Source organism: Typopeltis vanoorti, chromosome 16 (genome assembly GCF_054136105.1).
Source record: "Typopeltis vanoorti isolate ZY-2024b chromosome 16, IOZ_Tvanoo_1.0, whole genome shotgun sequence".
In the NCBI taxonomy this organism is placed as follows: domain Eukaryota; kingdom Metazoa; phylum Arthropoda; class Arachnida; order Uropygi; family Thelyphonidae; genus Typopeltis; species Typopeltis vanoorti.
Genome location: NC_143564.1, coordinates 100175241 through 100200048, shown reverse-complemented (window position 1 = coordinate 100200048; position 24808 = coordinate 100175241). Strand labels below are relative to the sequence as shown.

Below are 24808 nucleotides of genomic sequence, written 5' to 3'. Positions count from 1 at the left end.
GGAAATTACTCAGTTGTTTGAGTAGCTTCTTCTCAGCCATTTTGAATAGCTTTTTCTGACAGCCATTTACAAACTTTCTTTTTTTCTTGTTGCTTTACTTTGTCTTTATTGCTTCTATTACTGTACATTTTGCTTCTTTCCAAAGTTCTTGTAATTCTCTTCCTGTCCTCTCCAAACTTTTTAATTTTTTCTGACTTCTACTTTAAATGCTTCGTTTATATGATTTAAATCAAATTGGATACTATCCTTTTGTTTCTTCTTAGCCCTTAATTTCAATTTAACTTCATCCATTAATAATTCATGATCTCTCTCCCACAGTCTGCACCAGGTGCTGCTTGGATAGCACTCGTCCACCTTCTGCTGGCAACAATATAATCTAGCTGATTTCTATATTCACCATTAGGTGAAGTCCATGTGTACAATCTTCTTTTATGTTGTTGAATAACAAGTGTTTGCAATAAAGCAACTGTTCTCGACACAAAACTCCAACATCCTTTCTTTTGCTCATTCCTCAGTCCTAAAAGAAATTTTCCAGTGATGCATCATTCTTCTTTTTCTCCCACTTTTGCATTCTAATCAACTAATATCAAGAGCAAATCCATTTTATCAATATTGTATATAATGTTGTAATCTATTATAAAATTCTTCGATCTCATCTGCACTTGAATCTGTAGTGGGGTGCATACATCTGTATGAGTGTAACATTCATTCACTGGATATGCCTTTATTCTGATTAGCATTATTCTGTTGGACACGAGGTTGTAACCCAAAATGCATTTTCTGTATTGTCTTCTAAATATGAATGCTACTCCATTTCTTCAAAGGTTTCTTTTGAAGATGTCCAGAATAATACATCATGAAATCAGTAGTATGAAAAATGACCCGTTCCTGTCCATATAAGTTCACTGATTCCTAAAATCTTAACTTAGGTTCTTCTAATTTCTGTCTTTACCATTTCTAGTTTTCCTTAATACATGCTTCTTACATTTCATGTTCCTGTTTTATGTAAATCAGTAAAGCAGAAGCATCTTCTTCAGAGATTAACTTGATCAGAAGATGAACTTCCAGATGGCTTTGATCCAGTTTCATCATTCTTGTTAACTTCATTGGAAGTTCCTCTCTGCTCTTCCCCAGTAGCCAATCCAATGCCTTCTGACCTGGGTGTCCCATCTTCCAGCACTATATCACAATAACTTAAGCCTCTGTTCATAATATTTTCTTGGAAAAATATACATAGAAGTGGCTTGCCATTCCTTCTTCTGTGTGTGTGTTTAGCCTACTAGGTAAGGCACATACTGGGAGAGAAGGCAGACTCCCACTGCAAAAGATGAAGTAAAAATAGGAAAGAATAGATGAATACTCTAATAGCATTGGGGGAAGGAACAAGAAGAAAAGAAAGAAGAGTAGGGACCAGTCTACAGATAATATAACAGATGTATATTACATGAAATAAGGTGTGGTCCAGCATCAGGTATCTGGGGTTCATAGCTACATACATCAGGTATGCAGCTATGAACAGATTAATCTGATTAAATGTTCTCTTGAGTGTGAAGGATTATAACAACTCTTAATGGAGATAGCTGATGGGTAGCACTTCTTATCTATGTTTGTCCAACTCTGTTTGCATGCTTACATCCATATTTTGATGGACAAGAAAGTAGGTCATGGCCAGTAGGAACATTAAAAGTGATTCTATGCCATCAAGACAATGGAGCACTACATGCAGCAGTTTGGAGTCTGGAAAATTAAGGAGCTGGAGATCAAGCTTCTCCCTCACCCAGCATATAGTCTAGGTTCTGAACCATCTGATTATTGCTTTCTATGCTTGATGACACCCTTCTTTTGCAAAAAAGAGCTTCAAGAATATTGAGAAAGTAAAAGAATGGATGTCTACAGTTTTTCCCTCCTGAGGATTAGACTAAGTAGAGCACATGTACTGAATTGCATCTAAATAGATATATGAATGCAAGAGAATGTAACTTATATTTATTATTATTATTATTCAGGCCTCCATGGAGTCAAAAGACTCATCGTGGGAAGTCCTTTCTAAGAAACACAAGTCTATCAAGACTCATCGAAGGAGGTCCCTACTAGGAAACACAAAGTCTATCATACCACTCCTTAAATGCATTGACCACTCTCACCACTCTATCAGGCAATGCATTCCATGGTACAACCACCCTCCATGCAAAAAACCACTCCTCACCCTCTTTCTCACAGTTTCCTTCCGTAACTTCCAGGGATGGCCCCTTGTCATGACTCCTTCCTGCTGTTCAACCAAGCGAAAGAACTCCCCAGTGTCAACCCTGTAACCAACTCTCAACAGTTTAAAAGTCTTAATCATATCACCTCTCCTTCTTCTATCCACCAAACTCTGCAGTCCATATTCCCTCAGCCAATCCTCATAACTAACATTGTACAGTCCTGACACCATCTTTGTTATGTTGAATAATGTTTTTAATTTTATAGTGTTAAAATCAAAATTCTAATGTTTTGAGTAGCATTTAAAAGTGAAATTAGGTATGTGCATTTATGTTAAATTTAATTATTATGCATGTAATCACCCAGTTTTTGTCATCAAATTTCTGATATGACTCTCTGGGGGTGGTACAGGATTTTATGATAGTACTAAATGAAGTGTTTACATTACTAACTGCCTAATAATAATTTTCCTCCAAATTAGTCTTATCTGTCAAGACTTCAGTACTATCAGATATATTTTGGTCTACTAAGGTACTTATACATCAATCCACTTAAATCTTGATATTCATGTGGGACTTTTTTGCTGTTTTGCTTTCCTCCCATTCTGTTTAAGTTACTACACCATCTGAGATTAAATTTATTCACACATTTCTAACTGCTAAAAATATCAGATTCCATTCTAATATTTTTATTTTTAATATGATTATACCATTCATTCCAGGTTTTACTACCCTAATTTTTTGCTCAGAACTTTCATATCTGTGGTTTCGCTGATCAACTATTTTATTTCAAACTCAGCTTTCAGATCCACAAGTTAAAATTTGTTTAAAGACCATTGTGTATATAGCTAGTTCAGTGCTCTGGCTACTTTCTCTCTTTCATGCCACACCAGTTCATTCATTGATTTCTCACCATATCAGCTTTGCTTATTCTATTGTCTATGCTATATCATCATCATCATCATCATCATCATCAAATTCCTGCCATGTACAGTCAAGGGGTGTACAGGATATGACAGTACTACATGAAAAAATTACATCATTACTAACTTCCTATCTACAATTTTCCTCCAAATCAATCTGTTACTTGTCAAGACTCCAACATTATCAGATCTTATATATCTATCGTCTAAGGCACTTTGTACCGTATCAATGCACCTATATCTTGGTCTTCCTCTGGGTCGTTTTCCTGCCAACCAGGCAGAGAACACTTGTTTTGCTAATCTTTCCTCTCCCATTCTATTTAAGTGACCATACCATCTGAGATTAGCTCTGCTAACGCATTCCTGGATGCTGACAATGTCAAGTTCTTTCCTAATATCCTCATTTTTAATATGATATTGCCATTGATGCCATCTGTTCACGCCTCTAATCTTTCTCAGGACTCTCATATCTGCGGTCTCTAGTCTTTGGTCAAGTGTTTTACTTCTGACCCAGCTCTCAGATCCATAAGTTAAAATTGGTTTGAACACAGTCTTGTATACAGCTAATTTAGGGTTCCGACTAATTTCTTTCTTATTCCATATGAATTTATTCAATTGACTTCCCACGATACCAGCTTTGCTGATTCTGTTGTCTATTTCTATATTTAGTTTACCATCTTCAGTAAAAATTGTGCCTAAGTAGCTGAAATGTTTTACTTGTTCCACAGGTTCTCCATTCACAACACAGTTGACATTTTCAATGATTCTGCCTATTTTCATTGTCTTTGTCTTTTTATTGCTGACCTTCATACCATATCTATTACAACAGCTATTCAATTTAGTCAGAGAATCTTGCAGACTTGTAGCGGATTTATTTAGAAGTATAACATCATCCGCATAAAGCAAAGAGCTGACATTAACATCTCCAATTTTGATATCAGGTTTAATACCACATTCCATAATGTGATCCATATAGATAATGAATAACAGAGGGGATAATGTACATCCTTGTCTCACACCAGATTTAACATTAAACCATCTTCCTGTACTTCAATTCTAATTGCTGACTCACAACTCAAATAAAGACTAAGTATTGCTTGATATAATGCCCCATTGACACCATATAACTGCAGCGTATTGAATAGCTTCTCTCTTGGCACCTTGTCATATGCCTTTTCCAAATCGACAAAACTTAAATACAGATCTTTGTTATATTCCCATGCTTTCTCGACTATTTGTCGTAAAGTGAAGATCTGATCCTGACAGCCTCTATTTGGCCTGAATCCAGCTTGTTCTTCACCAAGCTTTTCTTCCACAATTCTTCTCAACTGTTTCTCAAGTATACTTGCATAGATCTTGCCAGGAACACTCAGTAGGGAAATACCTCTGTAATTCTCACATTCAGTTTTATTTCCCTTTTTATATATGGGTACTATGAGAGCTCTACTCCAATCATCGGGAATTCGTCCCTCTGTCCAGGCTTTCTGAACTATGCAGTGCAGCCACTGTAAGACTCTTATACCACCATACTTCAGCATTTCTGGTCGAATATCATCTACTCCTGTTGCCTTTCCACATTTCAAGCCTTTGATGGCTTTTTCTACTTCAAGTATGGATATGTATTCCTGACTGCATGCCTGGTTAGTGTTTTTTATCACTGTGCTGTCATCACTGCTTGTTTCATTTAGCAGTTTTTCAAAGTAATTACTCCATACTTCAAGGATATCTTTTTCTCCTGTTTTCATTTCACCTTTATCATCTCTAATTCCTTTTACAGCACTCTTTCCTCCATTCCTAAGCTTCTTCAACAACCTCCAGAATCTTCACTAAAAATATCACCTAAGTACTTAAACTGTTTTTTGTGTTCTACAGATTCTCCATTCAGGATGCAGCTTACATTTTTAATGTGCAGACCTATTTTCAGTCATCATCTTTTTATTGCTGATTTTCATGCAATTTTGTTACAGCAGTTACTCATTTAATTAAGGAATCTTGTAAACTTGTACTGGATTTATTGAGGAGTACAATATCATCTGCATAAAGAAGAGCTAAGTTGAGTCTCTCCAATTTTGTTATCAGCCCTAATGCCACTTTCCTAAATAATGTGATCCATGTGAATGATGAATAATAGTGGAGAAAGTGTGTGCCCTTGTCTCACACCTAATTTTACATCAAATCATCATCATCATAAGATTTTCACTTTAAGACAGCTGAGAAATCATGGGAATATAACAAGGATCTGAAAGACACATGACAAATAGCCAAGAAAATCAGTTAATTATATCCAATTATATCTTAATATTTAAGTCTCAATATTTAGAAATGGACATATAATTGGATATAATACTCTACAGATTTATCAACTGTCTTAAATTGAAAATCTTATCCTGACAACCCACATATGACCTGAACCTAGGTCAATCTTCTCCAAGTTTCTTTTCAACAATTTTTCTCAGCCTCTTCTCAAGTATGCTTAAATAAATCTTACCTGAAATACTCAGCAGGAAAATTCCTTTATAATTCTCAATTTTTTTCTTTTTTAATAGATGAGTACTATGAGAGCTCTACCCCAATTATTCAGAATTCAATATTTGGATCATTGCCTTTTGAATTATGCAGTGCGGTCATAAAACCTTTATGACTCCATATTTGAATCTTTATAATCAACCATAGATTTTACTTTACCATTTTACTGCTTTGCAAGTTTCATATTTGCATATTACTTCAAATAGAATCTGTTTACAACATGACAAAATGACTAACATACTGATTTTTGATCCCTCTCCACTGAAGAGAAACAAACTTTTTTTTCTTTTAATCTTGTATTCAAAATGCTACAGAATGTTAAGAAACAATTTCTAAGTTATTATATCCAAGTACATTATTTCTTACAGGATTACCTTCCTTTTTTAGGGAGGTTACTAGTTTTTCACTGCAAATATGGGAAGAGTATTCTAAGGTGGCAATGAAAGATTCATAAAACTCATGTTTTCTGAAAGTAAGAAAGCTAAAGCAATATGCTTGTTCCAGAAAAAAAGCTGGAGAAGAATGTTGTCAACCTGAAAAAGGGATCTTTTCTGAAGCTCTGAACACTGTCAGTAAGAAGGCGAGGAGAAATCTTATTAAAGAGAAAATTAACACAATTTTAATCCCTAACATAACCTACTTATCATGACTAAATAATAACATTAACATTTTTCAATATGCATCATTGTGATCTTATATACTACAATGCAAGTATTAGTGAATATAAAAATGTTTCTGTATTTTAAGCTATAGTTAAACATGGAAAATACTTAAAATGAATACAAAATATAAAATATTAAAAATTAAATGAACTTTAATAATAAATAAAAGGAACTTTACTTCATGTGCTTTAGCCTTTGCATGATGTTTTTCCTATACCTCTGTGTTTGAGATTGTGAAGAATGAGTACCTAAGGCATTGACTTGCTGTAAATTGATTAAGCCATCATCAGGAACTAGAGTCTGAATCCATAAACGACAAATATTATCTAAACATGAAGTCACTAGCATATTGGCCACAGATCCCCTAAACAAAATACATAATTACAGGTAACATTGTAAGTGAAATATTTACTAGTACAGTAAATTAAAATATAAACATTACAAAAAAGAAAGTGAGTTCATGTAATCTTATGTTAAATGTTAAACTGAAGAAAGAACAGGAATTATAAATATATTAAAACATGTATATTAAAAATAAGAATCTGTTGTATTGTGCTCTTAAGTAGTTCAAAGGTCATTAAAACAGTAAACATAAATGGATGTGCAAGAAAACCAATGAAAAAGGTTATGTAGTATGTTAACAACCAATTTACAAATTCAGAGTGCATATTTACATTACTAAAAAAATATCAATGTCTTATTTAATTCATTATGATTGATCACTCATCAGAAAGCTTAAATCAATCTAATATATAATGGCATAAAAAGTATAAATTATCTCAACTGATACCATTACCTTCATACCTTTAGATATTATATATAGCTTAAAGGGGGGGGGGAGCATTTGCCCTTTTAGCCATTCATGTGTATAGCACTATATTTACTGACAGATGTGTTTGTGGATATTCATTCATAGCTTCTTTTCTGCTTTATTATCTCAAATTAATTTTCGCTATATTTTTATTTGGCTTCACATACATATTCATACATAAAAAGATAACAGCAACATGCTCAACAGTACTAAATTAGATAATTATTATACATCAATTTTTAAATGACCTACCTCCAGCCATAATTCACACTTTTATAGACCACTGCTAAAAATGCATTTTCAATACTAACAGTAAGTGCAACAAACTTAGATGAATTTTTAATGGCATTTGTGGCATCATGATGTTCATAAGACACATATTCACAAGAATATAATAATTTTATTATTTTATTGCTGCAAATATTTCAACTTGGTTTAAGAAACATCCAAGAAGATTGAATACGTGGAAAGCCCCAGGGGAGGATATAAATAGAAGAAATCAGATTATGTTTTGATAAACAAAAGATATACAAACATTATAAAAGATGTGACAACATATCCAGGAGCAGACTGTAATACAGATCATATAATGTTATCAACTAAGATGAAAATTAATTTAAAAAAAGTAACTACAAGGAAACAAAACAAATCATGGAAGAACATAGAGCAGCTGAAAATACCAAATACGGCGAATAAATTCGCAAAGAAAGTAGAGGAAGAAATGAATGAGAGATATATACAAGAACGTGATGATGTAAGTGAAAAATGGAAGATTCCAAAGGAAAGCATAATTACTGCTACAGAATTACATTTAGCCAAAAAAGAAGAGGAAAGAGAGAAAAGAAAGAAATCATGGATGATGGAAAATATTTTGAGGAAAACACAAAGAAGAAAGTTAGTTAATAGTAAAACAGAGGAGAAAAAAAAGCAGTATAAAGACTTGAATAGGGAGATACAAAGAGAGATAAGAAGGAAAAAGGAAGAGTGGTTAGATAAAATAAATAAAGAAACAACAGCAAAGGCAGAAAAAAAATGACATAAAAGGTGTTTATAAAAACATTAATATGATGACAGGAAGGAGAAAGATGCAAAGGACTGGAGCAGTCAAGAATGAAAGAGGTGAAATTCTGATAGAAAAAGAGAAGATATTACAGAGATGGGAAGAATATGTAAGTAAACTTTATGAAGACAGAGAAAGAGGAGAAAATCAAATGAAAGAGCATAGGTGACAGAGGCTGTACATCATGAGGGAGGAATTGACTCTAGCAATTCAAAAGATTAAAGAAGGAAAATCTCCTGGAATAGATAGTATATAGATAGAACTTATAAGGAACATAGGTGAAAAAAGGTATGGAAGTATTATGGCAAATTATTAATGGAATTTATGAGGGACAAGAATTACCAGAGGAGTTTAGAAGAACAATTTTTATCCCATTTCCAAAAAAGACAGGAGTTTTAGACTGTAACAATTTTAGAATGCTAAGTCTTATAACTCACACAGCAAAAATTCTGGCACAAATAATTTTGAAGAGAATTAAGAGTAAAATAGAAAAAGAAATGAATGAGGAACAGTTTGGATTCTGAACCAACAGAGGAACTAGAGAGGCTATAACTTGTCTAAGAATTATTGGGAAGAAAACAATGAACAATGGTGGGAAGTTGTTTCTAGATTTTGAAAAGGCATTTGATACAATGAAACATAAAAGGCTTTTTGACATTCTAGAAAATATTGATATTGACTCTTATGACTTGGAAATTTTAAAGAGATTATATTGGACACAAACAGCATCAGTATGTGTAAATGGAGAGGAAACAGGAGAATTCCTGGTGGAGAGAGAGGAGTTAGACAAGGATGCAAGTTATCACCCATTATTGTTTAACTTTTATAGTGAATAGATGCTTAGAGAGGCACTTGAGGATGTAGAAGAAGGAATAAAAATAAATGGAAGAATCATTAATAACTTAATATATGTGGATGATGTAGTGGTGTGATGGCAGAAAGTTAAAATGGATTACAACAAATTGTTCAAAGAATTGAAAACTCCTTTAAAGAGTACGGACTAAGGATCAACACAAAGAAGACAAAGATAATGATAATGGGCAGAAAAATAGGAAATAATGTAAAGATAAGATGTGGAGAAAAGATTTTAGAAGAAGTGGAAAGATTTCAATATTTAGGTAGCTAGATCTCAGAGAAAGGAACTTCAGAGTAGAAATAGAATAGGCAAAGCTAAATCGGCATTTATGGAAATGAAGAGAATTTTAATAAGAATATTAAAATAGGTGTTAGAGTTGGAATAGTAAAGCAAAAGTTTGGAGTATTGCAAGTTATGGAAGTGAGTCATGGACACTCAGAAAGAGAGATATGGAAAGAATTAATGTATTGGAAATGTGGTGTTATAGAAAGATGGAAAGATTAGCTATACAGAGAGAATATCAAATCAAGAAGTTTCAAGAAGAGTTGGGATGGAAAGAACACTGCTGAAGAATATTATGCAAAGAAAGACCAGATTTGCAGGACATCTTCTGAGAGGTTCTTCGGACACCTGACAAGAACTGTATTACAGGGGAAAGTTGAGGGGAAGAGAAGGCGTGGAAGACCAACTAGAGAGTGGTTCAATGACATCGTGGAATTCTTGTGTAGAGGCTTACCTACATCCCGCCAGAACACGACCCCACAAAAACGCAAGTTAAGAAATTAAAAATCTTACTTAAAAAAGTAACCTCCTGGCCCCCCGACGTCACGAAAAAACTTAAACCTTTCCGCTCCCGTCCCCCCCGAATATATGGTTTACCAAAAATCCACAAACCTAATTTCCCACTCAGGCCTATAGTAGATGCCACCAATGCACCTTGTTACAGACTGTCTAAACAGCTGGCCAACTCTCTGTCCCCCCTCACTGGAAATTCAGCTTCCTATATAAAAAACTCGACCCACTTTAAAGCCCTCACAGAAAATTTAACCTTGAATAATACAGACATATTAGTAAGCTTTGATATCTCCTCCTTGTTTACCAATATTCCCTTAACTGACACTTTATCTCTCTTAGAAAACGTTTTTCCCTCTGACATCTTAGATCTCTTTTCCTTCGCCATCAACTCTGGGTATTTCGCTTGGAATAACAAAATCTACAAGCAGATAGAGGGAACCGCCATGAGCTCCCCCCTCTCACCCCCCCTGCCAATTTCTATATGGAAGATTTCGAAAAACGAGCCGTAGACTCAGCCCCACTCAAACCTTCTATCTGGCTAAGATATGTAGATGATGTGTTCTCTATTTGGCCTCATGGCCCAGACACGTTAGACTCCTTCCTCGGTCATCTCAATAGCCTGCATCCAAGAATCCAGTTTACTATGGAAAAGGAAAAGAACAATTGTTTACCCTTCCTAGACACCTTAGTCACGTGCCTACCTAATGATACACTTGCCTTCACTGTATACAGAAAACCCACACACACAGGCAGATACATTCACAAACTCTCCCACCACCACCACCCCTCACAACAATATGGCATCATTAAAACCCTTACCAAGAGAGCCCACAATCTTTGTTCCAGTGGAACCGCCCTCACTACTGAGCTTAACCACATACATAGAACTTTCCTCTCCAATGGCTACAGCGAACACAGCATCAAAAAAATAATCAATTAATCCCCCAGTCCCCGTCCCTCTCATCAACAAGAATTTAAAAATGCCATCACCATACCCTACATCCGTGGCACTTCGGAAAAAATAGCCAAGATACTAAAAAAGTATAACCTACACACAGCATATAAGCCCTACCGCAAACAGGCTACCCTTATCCGTTCTACGAAAGATCAGCTCCCTCCTCTCTCTCTGCCTGGAGTTTACAAAGTACCCTGTTCCTGTAAGCTTGTGTACTTTGGACAGACAGGCAGATCAGCATCCATCCACCTGGAGGAACACAAGTCGTACATCGTTAAACACAACTATGGCCATTCAGGCTTGGCTGACCATGTTTTGGACACCACCCATAGAGTATCATGGAAGAAAACCACCATGCTCCACCACAGCAAATTCAAGAAAGAGAGACTTTTCTTAGAAGCAGCAGCAGCTCTCAGAAACCAACCAAATCTTAACAAATACGGTTGCATTAAGCTTCCAAAAATTTGGGAAACAGTCATCACCAGAGGTTCCACCTTACATTCCAGGCCACCTACTACTGCCCTTAGAGGGCGCTCCACCTAGATAGGACTTTATTGTCATCCACGTGGTTGGGCTTAGTATTGTAAGTTTTTGTGTGCATGTTACATTAATTGTCTTTGTAATCCCCGTAGATGTCCTAGTGACTAGGACGAAATATAGGAAGTATTAAATTCTATTTTAATTCTGTTTGAGTGTTGTAAAAAATCCATTAAACCTCCAACATAATGACATCGTGGAATGGGCTGGTTTAAGAATGACAGAAGCGACAGACCAAGAGAAATGGAGAAGAGCTGCTCATCTGCTGCAACCCTTTTGCTAGAGGATGCTACCGGACGACGAAATATTTCAACGAAACTAACTGGTCATCATCAGTGCATTAGCATAATCAAAAGGTGAAGCTAGAACAAGGATTATTAATTCTATTTACAGAGCTGAGTCATGTGCCAGATGCCCACTAGTGGGTAGTTACAATAAAATAAGATAAAAATAAAGCCCAAATTTAAAATTAAGTAATTTGAAATAAAATTTCATTTAATTAGATAATGAAATGACAGCATTATATTAAAAAAAAATAATTAATTTGGGTGGGGAGGAGGATGAGACTCTCCCAAATTTTGGCAATATGGAGATAGTCATTCCGATTTAAATTTGGACAGTGCAGAAGTGCCTCGGCACTCTCTTTAAATAACTGCTCAAACCTAAGCCTGCACCGATATAAAAGGCAAGTGGTTGACATTGTGGTCAGTGTCCACTCCATGCTAAGCTAAGCCAAATGATTCAGGTTTATTGTTGTCGATATAAGATTGGTGTTCTTTGTAATAGTTTTAACTTTATTAATAAAATAATAAAATTATTATATTCTTGTGAATACATGTGTCTAATAAAAGCAAACAAACTTGCTCATTATGGCAAACTGCAGATGCCCTACCAAAGCCCAAAGGAAAAGTGCTACTCTAAAAAAAATTCACTATACTAAACCATACTTGGGGTCCCTATGAATTTGTTACAGTGAAAATCAATTGTATCTTATATGTATGTGCTTTGAACTAACTTATAAAGCTCTATTAAATGTCCTCTCAATCTTTTGTAAAATAAATTTATCAGATTACAATTAATCAACCAATATTCACAAATATCATGACACAAGATGACCATGATGATGATGACATCTCGACTTATTTAGTTCACCCTCTCTGAATATTTTCAATTGGTAAAAAATGTGAGCTGTGATCTGATAATGGCCTAACCAGATTATTCATAACTAGTAACCTGCAACCATCAACCAAAATACATCTTTTTATTTGTTACACTGAACATGAGATATGAAATATTCCTCCTCAAACAGCCAACATTTTTGGATGCAGCAAACATCCCAACCAAATCCAATCCCTCCCCCCCCACACACACACAGAAAAGTAATATTCTTGAAAAAGAAATAACATCCTTAAAAATGCCATACAATACCAAGAAGATTATTATAAATAAATCTGATAAGGATAATGCTGCAGTTGTAATTAATCAAATGAAGTAAAAATATATATTTTTACTCCATTTGGATTGACGCTGCCTGGTTGGCCAAGTGGTTAGCCTATCTGTTGTCCTGCCAAAAAGCTGAAGGTTCAAATCCTGCCATGGGCATGGATGAATCTTTGAACTCCTTGGAGGTGTCATGTAATAATAATAATAGTAATATATACTAGCAAGGAAGTATATTCCTGCTCAACCCTTTATCCAAGTAAAGAATTAAACAATAATATAATTTCTTAGTAAGTACAATTTTCTTTGTGACTAGCAAAAGAAAACTTTTTTTAACAACTACAGAAAAGCATTCTACTAATCTAATTATAAATCACAGTTCACTGATGGACAAAAAGAAAACGACTTAATTTATTGCAAAAAAGTTACATCTTGGCCAAAAGAAATCATTATCAAGTTTAAACCTATAATGTTAAACCAAGGGTGCTTAAGGGTCAAAGCTGTATAACTGAGAGGAGACCTCCAAATAGCCTTTAAAGGAATGCGGAGAACCGACCAGGGCTTCTAATGTCCAATCCTCACCTTCTCGTAGTGCACCCTGTTGGGTATCTACCTGGATACTGAACGAACGAGGATGGGCTGGCAACTTGGAATTTAGCCGAACAAATTGTATTCTTATTAGTTAAACCAAAATACAAAACGATGATACCACATGACAAAATTTCATGCACGCTAGGGCATCACCCAGTTAAACAAGGCCCCTGTTGTTTTCGCCAGGGAACCAGGGCAAACAGCGAAAAGTCAGCTACTGGAACAAATCTCAAAACACACACCAACTCAATATTTCCAAAGTTAAAGATCGGTACTATCAACATAAGAAGCCTGAATGGCAAAGAAATGGAGCTAGCTGAGGAATTAGATAAGTACCAGATCGACATAATACGGGTGACTGAAACAAAAAAGACCAAAACTGGTGAGATCTTTCTGAGCAATAAATACAAAATGTTATATTCAGGCAATGACAATCAAGGAAAAGAAGGAGTAGCCATAGTATTAAACACAAAATAAGAGGCTAATCTTCTAGAATGGCAGCCAGTCTCAAGTAGAGGAATGTGGGCAAATATGAGAATGGGGAACAGGACAATGAGACTTATTTGTGGTGCCACAGAAGGTTCTATTAAGGTAGAAGTGGATGAATTTTTTGAGACTTTAGAAAAAACAACTGACACAATGAAAATGGAAAAGTTGGTCTTGTTGAGGATCTAAATAGTAGAGTAGGATACGACTGTCAGACATACAAAAATATTTTTGGAAAATTTGGAGAAAAGAGCAAAGCTAATAATAATGGCAAATATCTGTTAGATTTCTGCTCAGGACATGGACTGGTTATTACTAACACCATGTTCCAGCATACAAATGTGCACAAATTCACATGGAGAGAAGAGGCAAGGAATAAGAAAGGTCTCATTGACTATGTTATTGTTGATGGTGATGTTTTCTCCCTAGTGCAGGACACCAGAGTGTACAGAGGATTTGAAATTGGAAGTGATCACTATTTAGTCTTGAGCAACATAAAATTGAATTTCATATTGAAAATAATAACATGTAAGAAAGTTTTAAAGTGAATAAAAGTTGAGCATCTCTCAGATGTGAACTCTAGACTAAAATATACAAAGATTATTGAAGAAAAAATGAAAGAGTGTGAGAAGAGGAACCAAATCATGGAGGTACGGTGGCAAGCCTTGAAGAAAACCCTGATTAATTCAACTAGAGACATGTGGTGAAGTTGTCTGCAAGGATAGAAAAATTAGAACGCCATGGTGGACACAGGAAGTTAAAGAGGCAGTGAAGAAAAACAAGAAAGCATATCAAAAGTTCCTGGCAAATAAGTCAGCTTGTGCTCTTAGAGAATACAGAAACAAATGCAAGAATGCTAAACACTGTGTAAAACTAGCTAAACAAAGTCATGCTAAGCCTTTGGCAAGAATATAGCAAATAAATATCAAGAAGGTGGCAAAATATTCTGGAGGTTGTTGAAGAAGCTTAGGAATGGAGGAAAGAGTGCTGTAAAAGGAGTTAGAGATGATAAAGGTGATATGAAAATGGAAGAAAAAGATATCCTTGAAGAATAGAGTAATTACTTTAAAAAACTGCTAAATGAAACAAGCAGTGATGACAGCACAGTGATAAAAAACACTGACCAGGCATGCAGTCAGGAATACATATCCATACTTGAAGTAGAATATGTAGAAAAAGGCATCAAAGGCTTGAAATGTGGAAAGGCAGCAGAAGTAGATGATATTCGACCAGAAATGTTGAAGTATGGTGGTATAAAAGTCTTACAGTAGCTGCACTGCATAGTTCAGAATGCCTTTAGACAGGGACGAATTCCCGATAATTGGAGTAGAGCTTTCATAGTACCCATATATAAAAAGGGAAATAAAACTGAATGTGAGAATTACACAGGTATATCCCTACTAAAGGTTCTTGGTAAGATATATGCAAGTATAGTTGAGAAACGTTGAAAAGAATTGTGGAAGAAAAGCTTGGTGAAGAACAAGCTGGATTCAGGTCAAATAGAGGCTGTCAGGATCAGATCTTCACTTCACGATAAATAGTGGAGAAATCATGGGAATATAACAAAGATCTGTATTTAAGTTTTGTCGATTTGGAAAAGGCATATGACAAGGTGCCAAAAGAAGCTATTCAATACGCTCCAGTTATATGGTGTCAATGGGGCATTATATCAAGCAATACTTATACTTTATTTGAGTTGTAAGTCAGCAGTTAGAATTGAAGGAAGTACAGGAAGGTGGTTTAATATTAAATCTGGTGTGACACAAGGATGTACATTATCCCCTCTGTTATTCATTATCTATATGGATCACATTATGAAGGAAAATGTATTAAACATGATATCAAAATTGGAGATGTTAATCCCAGGTCTTCTCTTTATGTGGATGATGTTATACTTTTAAATAAATCTTCTACAAGTCTGCAAGATTCTCTAACTAAATTGAATAACTGTTGTAATAGATATGGTGTGAAGGTCACCAATAAAAAGACAAAGACAATGAATCATTGAAAATGTCAACTGTGTTGTGAATGGAGAACCTGGGGCACAAGTAAAACATTTCAGCTACTTAGGCACGATTTTTACTGAAGACAATAAATTAAATATAGAAATAGACAACAGAATCGGCAAAGCTGGTACGGTGAGAAGTCAACTGAATAAATTCATATGGAATAAGAGAGAAATTAGTCGGAACACTAAATTAGCTGTATACAAGACAGTGTTCAAACCAGTTTTAACTTATGGATCAGAAAGCTTGGTCAGAAGTAAAACACTTGACCAAAGACTAGAGACTGCAGATATGAGAGTCCTGAGAAAGATTAGAGGTGTGAACAGATAGCATCAATGGCAATATTATATTAAAAACGAGGATATTAGGAAAGAACTTGACATTGTCAACATCCAGGAATACGTTAGCAGAGCTAATCTCAGGTGGTATGGTCACTTAAACAGATTGGGTGAAGAAAGATTAGCAAAACAAGTGTTTTCTGACAGGTTGGCAGCAAAACAACCCAGAGGAAGACCAAGATATAGGTGGATTGATATGGTACAAAGTACTTTAGACAATAGAAATATAAGATCTGATAATGTTGGAGTCTTGACAAGTAACACTGATTTGGAGGAAAATTGTAGATAGGAAGTTAGTGATGACGTAAATTTTTCATGTAGTACGATCATATCCTGTACACCCATTGAGGGTACATGGCAGGAATTTAATGATGATGTTAAACGAACCAGAATACGAGGAGACAAAACAAAAATTAAACATTGGAACTTCATATGCCCATGTACAATAGATAATGGCACAGACAGTGTTATGTACAGACTTGACAGACGGCAGTAGTTTATTTTGCTGTTTGTCAAGTTTGTGCATTGCAGTGTCAAATATTTTGCTCAGAAAAAAAAAAAAATGTTCATTTTAAAACTATATTAAAAAAACAACATTATCTTTATGATTTAGACATCAGGATTAGATTCGATATCACATCTGGTTACTAATGTACCTAAAGAGGGACTTCTGTTTTGAGAAAACCCTGCTCCTCTGAGACAAAACTGAATTATTCCAATTTACAGTAAAGGAAAAGGAAAAATACATAAGCAAATGAATGTGATAACAGTATGGTCTTGTCACCTACTTTAACCAATTTCTATACAGAACACTATTCAGAGAAACTAAGAGATCAAGCACTCAACACATCATCATCATCATCATGAGTATCAAGGAATTTAGGCCTAGCAAGGCCTGTTCCGGGCTTAGAAGTCATCGTTCGTTGAATCATTTAAGAGGTTGTCTTCTTTTCCTGGTTTTCTTTTTCCTAGTGGCTTATACTTTAAGACTTGTTTTGGTAATATTTCTGTTTTCATTCTTTGAAAGTGTTCCATCCATTTATGTTTATATTTTTTAATTTTTTCTATTACTGGTTTTTGGTTTAATTCTTTCATAATTTCTTCATTGCTTTTGTGATCAAATAGGGTATACATTGCAGTTTTTCTCATAAACTTCATCATCATCAAATTCCTGCCATGTACCCTCAAGGGGTGTACAGGATATGATAGTACTACATGAAAAAAATTACATCATTACTAACTTCCTATCTACAATTTTCCTCCAAATCAGTCTGTTACTTGTCAAGACTCCAACATTATCAGATCTTATATTTCTATCGTCTAAGGCACTTTGTACCGTATCAATCCACTTATATCTTGGTCTTCCTCTGGTCATTTTGCTGCCAACCTGGCAGAGAACACTTGTTTTGCTAATCTTTCTTCAAACAATCTGTTTAGGTGACCATACCACCTGAGATCAGCTCTGCTAACGCATTCCTGGATGCTGACAATGTCAAGTTCTTTCCTAATATTCTCGTTTATAATATGATATTGCCATTGATGCCATCTGTTCACGCCTCTAATCTTTCTCAGGACACTCATATCTGCGCTCTCTAGTCTATGGTCAAGTGTTTTACTTCGGACCCAGCTCTCAGATCCATAAGTTAAAACTGGTTTGAACACTGTCTTGTATACAGCTAATTTAGTGTTCCGACTAATTTCTCTCTTATTCTATATGAATTTATTCAATTGACTTCTCACCATACCAGCTTTGCTGATTCTGTTGTCTATTTCTATATTTAATTTATTGTCTTCAGTAAAAATCGTGCCTAAGTAGCTGAAATGTTTTACTTGTTCCACAGGTTCTCCATTCACAACACAGTTGACATTTTCAATGATTCTGCCTATTTTCATTTGTCTTTTTATTGCTTATCCTCATACCATATCTATTACAACAGTTATTCAATTTAGTCAGAGAACCTTGCAGACTTGTAGCAGATTTATTTAGAATTATAACATCATCTGCATAAAGCAAAGAGCTGACATTAACATCTCCAATTTTGATATCATGTTTAATACCACTTTCCTTCATAATGTGATCCATATAGATAATGAATAACAGAGGGGATAATGTACATGCTTGTCTCACACCAGATTTAACATTAAACCATCTTCCTGTACTTCCTTCAATTCTAACTGCTGACTTGCAACTCAAATAAACACTAAGTATTGCTTGATATAATGCCCCATTGACACTATATAACGCTAGCGTATTGAATAGCTTCTCTCTCTTGGCCCCTTGTCATATGCCTTTTCCAAATCAACAAAACTTAAATACAGATCTTTGTTATATTCCCATGCTTTCTCGACTATTTGTCGTAAAGTGAAGATCTGATCCTGACAGCCTCTATTTGGCCTGAATCCAGCTTGTTCTTCACCCAGCTTTTCTTCCACAATTCTTCTCAACCGTTTCTCAACTATACTTGCATAGATCTTGCCAGGAACACTTAATAGGGAAATACCTCTGTGTTTCTCACATTCAGTTTTATTTCCCTTTTTATATATGGGTACTATGAGAGCTCTACTCCAAACACCGGAAATTCGTCCATCTGTTCAGGCTTTCTTAACTATGCAGTGCAGCCAATGTAAGACTTTTATACCACCATACTTCAGCATTTCTGGTCGAATATCATCTACTCGTGCTGCCTTTCCACATTTTAAGCCTTTGATGGCTTTTTCTACTTCAAATATGGATATGTATTCCTGACTGCATGCCTGGTCAGTGTTTTTTACCACTGTGCTGTCATCACTGCTTGTTTCATTTAGCAGTTTTTCAAAGTAATTACTCCATACTTCAAGGATATCTTTTTCTTCCGTTTTCATGTCACCTTTATCATCTCTAACTCCTTTTACAGCACTCTTTCCTCCATTCCTAAGCTTTTTCAACAACCTCCACAATATTTTGCCTACTTCTTGATATTTATTTTCTATATTTTTGCCAAAGTCCTCCCATGACTTTTGTTTAGCTAGTTTTACACAGTGTTTAGCATTCTTGCATTTGTCTCTATATTCTCTAAGAGCACAAGCTGACTTATTTGCCAGAAACTTGTGATATGCTTTCTTCTTTTCCTTCACTGCCTCTTTAACTTTCTGTGTCCACCATGGAGTTCTAATTTTTCTATTCTTGCAGACAACTTCACCACATGCCTCTCTAGCTGAATCAATCAGGGCTTTCTTCAAGGCTTGCCACTGAATGTCCAAGGTTTGATTCCTGTTCTCAAACTCTTTCATATATATCTCTTTCAATAATCTTTGTGTATTTTAGTCTACAGTTCACATCTGAGAGCTGCTCAACTTTTATTCACTTTAAAAGTTTCTTACATGTTATTCTTTTCAATATGAAATTCAATTTTATCCTGCTCAACACTAAATAGTGATCACTTCCAATTTCAAATCCTCTGTACACTCTGGTGTCCTGCACCTGAGAGAAAATATCACTATCAACAATAACATAGTCAATGAGACTTTTCTTATTCCTTGCCTCTTCTCTCCATGTGAATTTGTGCACATTTTTATGTTGGAACATGGTGTCAGTAATAACCAGTCCATGTCTTGAGCAGAAATCGAGCAGATATTTGCCATTATTATTAGCTTTGCTCTTTTCTCCAAATTTTCCAAAAATATTTTTGTATGTATTACAATCATTTCCTACTCTGCTATTTAGTTCCCCAACAAAGACCAACTTTTCCTTTTTCATTGTGTCAGTTGCTTTTTCTAAAGTATCAAAAAATTCCTCCACTTCTACCTAGACCCTTCTGTGGGACCATAAGCACAAATAAGTCTCATTGTCCAGTTCCCCATTCTCATATTTGCCCACATTACTCTACTTGAGACTGGCTGCCATTCAAGAAGATTAGCCTCTTATTTTGTGTTTAATACTATGGCTACTCCTTCTTTTCGTTGATTGTCATTGCCTGAATATAATATTTTGTATTTATTGCTCAGAAAGATCTCACCAGTTTTTGTCTTTTTTGTTTCTGTCACCCCTATTATGTCGATCTGGTACTTATCTAATTCCTCAGCTAGCTCCATTTCTTTGCCATTCAGGCTTCTTATGTTTATAGTATCGATCTTTAACTCTGGTGATGTTGATTTGGGGTGTGTTTTCAGATTTGTTCCAGTAGCTGACTTTTCGCTGTTCGCCCTGGTTCCCTGGCAAAAAAAAACCGGGGCCTTGTTTAACTGGGCGACAATCCAGCCAGCATGAAATTTTGTCATGTTGTACCATCATTTTTTATTTTGGTTTAACCAATAAGAATACAATTTGGTCGGCTAAATCCCAAATTGCCAACCCATCCTCATTCATTCGTTCAGTATCCAAGTAGATACCCAACAGAGTCTACCACGAGAAGGTGAAGATTAGACATTAAGTCAGAAGCCCTGGTTGGTTCTCCGCATTCCTTTAAAGGCTATGTGGAGGTCTCCTTTCAGTTATACAGCTTTATTTCTGCTGTTATTAATCTTTGCTTTTCTTTTTGTTTTATTGTCCAGATTTCGCTTCCATACATTAAGACTGGTAGGGCTAATGTAGTGTATACTTTTAGTCTAGTTTGTTTTTGAACTAGGTTTGGTTTAAATATAGTTTATTACACCTGTTATTTTTAAATATTTTGCAATTTTTACGTTTATATCTTTTTCATTTTCATATGTGATCATACAGCTTAGGTAGTTAAATGAATTTACCTGTTCTAAGATCTTGTTATCTATTACTATTTTAGTTCTTGCTGGATCTTGTCCTTTAAAGGCACCATAGTTTTTGATTTTTCTGTTGATATTATCATACCATAATCTTTGGCTATCTCATTTAGATCTAAAATAGCTTTCTGTAAGTTATCTTCAGAATTTGTAATTATTATTTGGTTGTCGGCAAAAAGGAGAGTGTTTAAGTTCACTGCAGGAGAAAGTTTAATTCCTTGATGTAAATTTTTATTCCATTTGAGTAGATATTAAAAAGAGTTGCTGAAAGGGGACATCCCAGTCGGAACCCTTGGTTTATCTCTCTCGTATATGATAGCTCGTGATTTAATCTTATTTGTATTTAATTATTTTCATATATACTTGTGATAGCTTTTAGGATATTATTTGGTATTTGTCTTTCTTTTAATATGTTAAATAATATGTTTCATATTTTAATATTTAATATTGTCAAATGCTTTTTCAAAGTCAATAAATGCAATATGTGTTTGAAAATTGTATTCTCTTCTCTTCTTTTCTCTATTATTAATTTTAAGCAAAAGGCCGGATTCTATACATGATCGTCCTTTTCTAAATCCATTCTGCACTTCTAAAATAAAGTTTTCGGAATATTTCATTAGTTTGCTATTTAAGATTCTGCTATATATTTTGAAACTGGAATTTAGTAGTTTTTAGGGTCATTTCTATTACCTTTTTTAAAGATAGGAATCACAATTGCTTTTTTCGATTCTACTGGGGGGGAGGGGATACCAGTGAATAAATTTTATTTAAAAATAATAAGATTCTTTCTTTGAATCTTGTTGCTGTGTATTTATATAGTTCTGAACCTAGCTTATCTTCTCCAGGTGATTTTCCATTTCTTGTTTCTTTCAGGCTGATTTCTAATTCTTCTTCAGTTCTTTCCTTTTCATTTTTGTTAATTGTTTGCCAGTTGTCTTTTTTAAAAGATTTATCTGTCCACAATTCTGTGTAGTAATTTCTTCTAATTTCAATTCAGTGTTTAATTTTATGTTTTCTTTGGTATCTGCATTTAAGTGTTTTAAAATCTTATATACATTGGGTCTTATTTTATATAAATCATGTTCTAAATTAGAAACAAATTTGTTCCATGATTCTCTATGTCTTTTTCTGACTTCTCAAGCACTCAACACAGCTATACTCAAACCAGTGATCTGGCTGCATTAAAGATGATATGATTGTTCTTTATCCCCATGGTCTCTAGACACAGATATGTTCTTAATGCATTTTTAAAGAACAAGCATTCTAAAATACACTTCATAACAGAAAAGGAATCAAATTAATGTCTGCCCTTCAGAAATACATTAGTGACATGCCTAATTTTCTATTAATAGAAAACCACCATTTACTAGAAAATATACCTTGGCCATATAAGGCTTTGATACATCCACATTTGGATTACCATGCTCAGGTCTGATCTGCTGGGTATCTTGAGGATGAGGAAGTGCTGAAGAGGATTCAGAGGCAAGCAACAAGTTGGTGAGTTGTCTGTGGAACATTCCCTATGAGGATAGATTAAAGGTGTGTAGACTGCAGAAGTCAGTTGAGAGACAAAAAGGAGGGGATATGATATAAACATTTAAGCTGCTGAAAGAGTTTTATAGGATTGATGCAGGGGATATGTTTTAACACTTGGCTAGAGTGGGAAGGGGAGGGCAGAACAATAGATGTGTGGATAAATTGGATCTCCCATGATGAGTCTTCAGGCTCCATAGAGGTGCCTGTGCAATCATAATAATAATATCTGCACAAGCAATCACTTCATCATCTAGCCCAGCTATCACATCCTAAAAACACTTAATATACACAAAGCCAGAGCTGTCCGTTCCAGTAATGCATCTATTTCCACTGAACTCATCTACCTAAATACCAAGTTTCAAAATCAGTAATTTAAGAGTAGATACCAGATCACAGAGAGACAGACAGTTAGGGACGACCTTCACAATACTTCATAATAATAAAGTACATCATGATAAATACCATTCAATTAAATTATTTTTCTTGCTTAAACTGCATACTTACTTAGGCATATATTTACTTGTTTTTCTCCATGAAAGACCTGTTACAGCTCGTGGATGGGCAATATATATAAAAGTAAAATTCACTTCATTTGTTAATGCACTATGAAATCCTGATTGCGATGTCATGTTCACTGGAAGAAAGACATCTATATAAAGATATCTATAAAATATAAATCTGTACATCATAAGAGTAAAAAAAAAAAATACCCTAAAAATAATGCTCATCTATGATGAGTTACTTTCCACTTAATCAGTACATCTCTTTTCTTGAAAAATACAGTTAAAATGCTACCTCATTCTAACCATATCTTTCAGGTACTGCATTTATACAGAAATTTAAAAATACTATTATTTTAAGCTAATATAGCTTACTTTTGTTTAGGAGTGCCCCTTTTTTTTTACTATGTCATTGGCTCTTTACCCAAAAATCTAGGGCATTACTGAAGTGTTATAAAACTAATATATACGAAGAATAAAAAATATAGGAGAAATTTTGGACACGTTTTTTTTTTTTTATGTTGTTTTCTGTCTCCTTATTCTGGCGACGTGCCTTCATATGCTGTTAAGCTGTTAAAGGAAGGGAGGTTTTTGGGTAAAGTGGGGGTAAAGCAATCTGGGGAAATTATTTGGAAAAACCTGGGTTTTTGATATATGCATAATATTATTAAGGGTGGATAGAGAGCATTTGGAGAGGGGGAAGATGAGAGAAGGATCTGAAGATAGAAATTATTTGGGGGGTGGGGAGGGATTTACGGGAAAAAGTCAGGGGTGGATGTTACGGGATCTGAGCCGTTTCGACAACTGTCGTCTTTGGAACTTGTGGGAGAAGTGGATGCTATGTCATGTCAGTTAGATATTTTGTCTTTGGTGTGCTCATGTTGTCTCCTTTTGATCAGAGTCTAATTTTTATGTTGTGCAGCTTCCAACTCTTGGAGATTATGTAGGGTCGGTGGATGCTTATTGAGTTTTTGTCACATTTTATGGCTATCGTTCTGATATTCTAAGCATCAGTTTGTTCTCTTCTATGTCTAATATTATGGCCTTGTCGATTTGCAGGGTATGTTTTTGTTCAAGGGCATGGACTGCTATCTCAGTTTTTCCTGTACTTGGTATCCTTTTTTTCTTTTGGTTGTTGCATTTTTATTGTTTAAATGTTCTGGAATAGGGATGTTATAATCACAGAAGTGTTCTTGTAGTCTTCACCATAAAGACCTGATTGTAGAACCTGTGTAGGTGACATCACAGTCTTTTTGGCAGGGAAATTTGTAAACAACGTTCTGGAGTTCTAATATTTCTTTGTGTGTGTGAGGAATTGTAGATTGTAGAAGTGTTGCCAATTTTTGGTTTGCAGTGAACACCAGTTTATAGTCAGTGTGTTTGAAAACATATTTGTAGGCTTTGTATGTGATCTGGATGTATAGCAGTGTGATAATTTTTTGGAAGCTCCACAACATAAAAATTAGACTCTGATCAATAGGAGACAACACAAGCACACCAAAGACAGAAATACCTAACTGACATGACATAGCTTCCGCTTCTCCCACGAGTTCCGAAGACAAGAGTTGTCGAAACAGCACACACCCCGTAACTTCCACCCATGACCTTTTCCCTTAAATCCCTCCTTTCCCACCGAAAAAAAATAAATAAATAATTTCTATCTTCAGATCCTACTCTCACACTCCCCTTCCCAAAACGCTCTCTACTGACCCTTAATAATAATAATATTATACATATATCAAAAACCTGGGTTTTTCCAAATAATTTTCCCACATTGCTTTACCCCACCTCTTCCTTTAACAGCTTAACAGCATATGAAGTATGTCACCGGAATAAGGAGACAGAAAACAT

The 24808-nt window shown here is 35.0% G+C and overlaps 1 protein-coding gene across 4 annotated transcripts in view; it reads right to left on the bottom strand.

Moving 5' to 3' along the window:
* Nucleotides 1-24808, bottom strand: part of Rbcn-3A (rabconnectin-3 alpha) — a 984230-nt gene that overhangs the window by 841883 nt on the left and 117539 nt on the right. For all 4 annotated transcript variants that reach the window (XR_016549602.1, XM_090406519.1, XM_090406521.1 and 1 more), the window contains exons 8-9: nucleotides 22962-23091; nucleotides 6491-6676 (exon numbers count right to left, since the gene is read on the bottom strand). Coding sequence is in view for 3 of the 4 variants with exons in the window: in XM_090406519.1 (XP_090262645.1) it covers nucleotides 6491-6676; nucleotides 22962-23091 (316 nt within the window). In the remaining variant the exon portion in view is untranslated. The remainder of the gene's footprint in view (nucleotides 1-6490; nucleotides 6677-22961; nucleotides 23092-24808) is intronic.